At 35.1% G+C, this 3565-nt stretch overlaps 1 protein-coding gene across 6 annotated transcripts in view; it reads right to left on the reverse strand.

Moving 5' to 3' along the window:
* The window catches only part of UPF2 (UPF2 regulator of nonsense transcripts homolog (yeast)), a 128726-nt gene that overhangs the window by 92340 nt on the left and 32821 nt on the right, over positions 1-3565 (reverse strand). For all 6 annotated transcript variants that reach the window (XM_005876567.2, XM_014547975.1, XM_005876566.2 and 3 more), the window contains exon 5: positions 282-476. In XM_005876567.2, coding sequence (XP_005876629.1) covers positions 282-476 — 195 coding nt within the window. The remainder of the gene's footprint in view (positions 1-281; positions 477-3565) is intronic.

Below are 3565 nucleotides of genomic sequence, written 5' to 3' on the forward strand. Positions count from 1 at the left end.
CACCACTAAACCAGTATTATATGAAATGCTGAAAGGTATCCTTTAAGAAGAGGAAGAAGAAAAAGGTAAAGATACAAATTGTGAACAACAAGCATGCATCTATCAACAAGTGAATCTAAGAATCAAGTGAATAAATAATCTGAAGTACAAAAAAAAATAAAAAATAAAAAAATAAATAAATAAAAAATAAAAGTAGTAACTAAAAAATATTTTTTTACGAATAATATTTTGAAACTAATTTTTATAGCACTTAATGTAAAAATTTGTCCTCTAGAATTTACCTTTAGAATCATCTTTGTTGGACTCTTTATTCTGACTTTTTTCATTATCTTTAAACAAGATGGCTGGAACAAAAGCTTTTAAATCAATGAGGTTCTCATAAAAATTCCGAGCATCTTCATCTTCCCATATACCACCTTCCAAGTCATATTCTCCAGGTTTACCAGGTGTAAATATATCAATTCCAGGCCCATGCTCTACAAAAAAATAAATCACAGAGAATATAAAACTATTTCAGGTTAAGCATGCTAAACATCACAAGATATTTTACATTTTCTATTTTATAACTAATGAATCCTGAGTGTTCAACTAACAGAAGCTTCTTCAATCAACAAGCACTCTGGACTATTCACATAACCATCTCTAACATCAAATCACAAGTAGTTTTAGATAAAGCTCTAAACAAGGGCAGACTAGAGGACAGCATAGGATAAAGATGATATTCTCTTTAATATTTAAAGCAATTAATATGAGGGCAAGTAGCCACTTGATATATTAAGCTTACCTTCATGAAACTTAAAACCAAGATAAAAAATATATAACCCTGGACATTTCTAAAACATCCAGCTTCAAGTCTCACCTCCTTCATTAAGCCTTTTTTATGAATCCCAATCCTCTTATATCATAATTATCTCCCCAAATAGACCATAAACCCTTAATTAAAAAGCATCTTCCATATGCACCCCTTTGTTCATTGCAGTGGAATTACAATAGCTAATATATGGAAGCAATCCAAGTGGACAAAAAAGTTGTAGTACATACTAGGTTAATGTAACCAATAGGTGTACTGGTTAATAATGGCAGATTTTGTAATCAAAGAAAACATGGTAATTTCAAGAGAAACATCAAAAGTGCTTTATTCAAAGTAATGTCTCTTGCTAACTACACATTTCCCCCATCTTTAGGTAATTTGTGGATACCATCCCAATAAAACTTTTCTTGTTTTGAGGCAAACCATTCAGAGAACCAATTTTCCACTTCTTCGAACGTTTTGAAGTGCTGCTCAGAAAGTGTGTGTGCCATAGATTGGAACAACTGGTCATCTGAAGGAGCAAGGTCTGGGGAATACGGTGGGTGGGTTAATACTTCCTAGGCAAGATCTTTTAACATGTCTTTAACTGGTTTTGAAGTGTGTAATGGTGCATCATCATGAAGCAAAATTACTTTGCCGTGTCTTCTGGCACATTCTGGTTGTTTCACGATCAAAGCATGGTTTAAATGGATTATTTGTTGTCAGTAGCGATCAGTATTAAGGGTTTCACCTGGTTTTAGAGGCTCATAATACACCACACCTTCCTGATGCCACCAAACGCAGAGCATTGTCTTCTTTCCGAAGCGATTTGGCCTTGCAATCGATGTTGACGGTTGACCTGGATCAACCCATGATTTTGTGCATTTGTGATTCTCAAAATAAATCCACTTTTTATCGCCAGTCATAATTCGATGCAAAGAAAACTTTCTTTCATGCCATTGAAGCAACATTTTACTGATGACTTTTCGGTTTTCCATTTGTCTTTCTTTCAGTTGATGTGGCACCCATTTTCCTTCCTTTAACATCTTTCCCATTGCTTGCAAATGATCGGAAATTGTTTGCTGAGCAACGTTTAATCTTTCTGCAAGTTGTTTTTGAGTTTGACACACATCATCATTGATGAAAAGGCCGCCTATGAAAAGCTATGGATTGTTGCTGCAGTTGCACTCAATGATAATTGAACATCTTAAATATTTTTATTGTTATCAAGAAAGTATGAATATAAAATAATTGAAATTTTAGCCAAGATATATGAAAAGAATAGCACAATAAGGTTTAGGAGAGCAACATAAATAAATAAAATAAAATAACTTTTATCTTCCTCTAGTTTCTCCAAATTTGACATATGAGGTTTTGAAACTTGCTGTCAATACAACAAAATAGCATACATATCAAATTGCATATATATCAACATATATAACTCCATCTATTGAAAAAAATCCAGAATATTAACTGGTACACCTAGTACATACAAAAGAACATTACTTGGCCATAAAAAAAGAATGACATTTTACCCTTTGCAACAGCATGGACAGACCTAGAGAGTATTATGCTAAGTGAAATAAGCCAGTCAGAGAAAGACAAATACCATGGGGTCACACATGTGGAAAATAAACAAAACTGAAACACACTCATAGACACAAAAAGTGGCCTGGGGGTTGCCAGAGGGGAGGAAGTGAAAGAGGTGAAGAGATTAAGAAGTACAAAATAGCCCAGTAGATGTGGTTCAGTGACTGAGCGTTGACCCATGAACCAGGAGGTCATGGTGAGGGCACATGCCAGGGTTGTGTGCTTGACCCCCAGTAGGGGACATGCAGGAGGTATGCAAAAGGTAATTCTCTTTTATCATTGATGTTTCTCTCTCTCTCTCTCCTTCTCCTTTCCTCTCTTTGAAATCAGTAAGAACATATTTTTTAAAAGATAAAAATAAAATATAGAAGTACAAAATAGTTACAGGGATGTAAAGTAAGCATAGGGAATATAGTCAATAAATATTTCAATAACTATGTATGGTGCCAGGTGGGTACTGGAAATATCTGGGGAACACTGGGTACAGTATATGATTGTCTAACCACTACTGTGTATACCTGAAACTAATATAAAATAATACTGAATGTAAATTGCAATTGAAATATATAATTTTAAAAAAAAAAGAAGCATTACTCCTTTTGGCATAACCCTTGGCCAGATTGCCATAATTGATCAATTGATAAATAATTAGAAAAGGAAAGAAAAGATAAAGACATACATAGATATTTCAGGGGGGTGGAAAACCATATATAAATTCTCACTCACACACACATATACACACACCCGGGTCTACCTTTATATGCAACTATATATTCTTAAACTCAGAGCATTAAAAGTAATTAAACATCCTACTTCATAATCATGAGACCATTCAGAAATTTATCTATTCTCGCTGTGCTTCTCTCCAAATAAGAATCTACACTAATAAAAGAGAAACATGGTAATTAGCGTACGACCGCTACCCTTCCCATTGGCTAATCAGCATATCCTTATGCAAATTAACTGTCAGCCAAGATGGCGGCCGGCAGCCAGGCAGCTGGAAGCGAACATGAGGCTTGCTTGCTCCAGTGACTGCAGACTCCAACATTCCCCGCCTCACTTGCCGGCCTCTGAGTTGCAACTCTAAGCAACTATGTACTATGTTGCAAATAAGAAGCTAAACAAAACCCCAGAAACCAGCTTTCAGCCTGCCGGGATCTCAGAGCTGAAGTTATACATTGTTTC

Source organism: Myotis brandtii, unplaced genomic scaffold (assembly GCF_000412655.1).
Source record: "Myotis brandtii unplaced genomic scaffold, ASM41265v1 scaffold49, whole genome shotgun sequence".
Taxonomy (NCBI): Eukaryota; Metazoa; Chordata; class Mammalia; order Chiroptera; family Vespertilionidae; genus Myotis; species Myotis brandtii.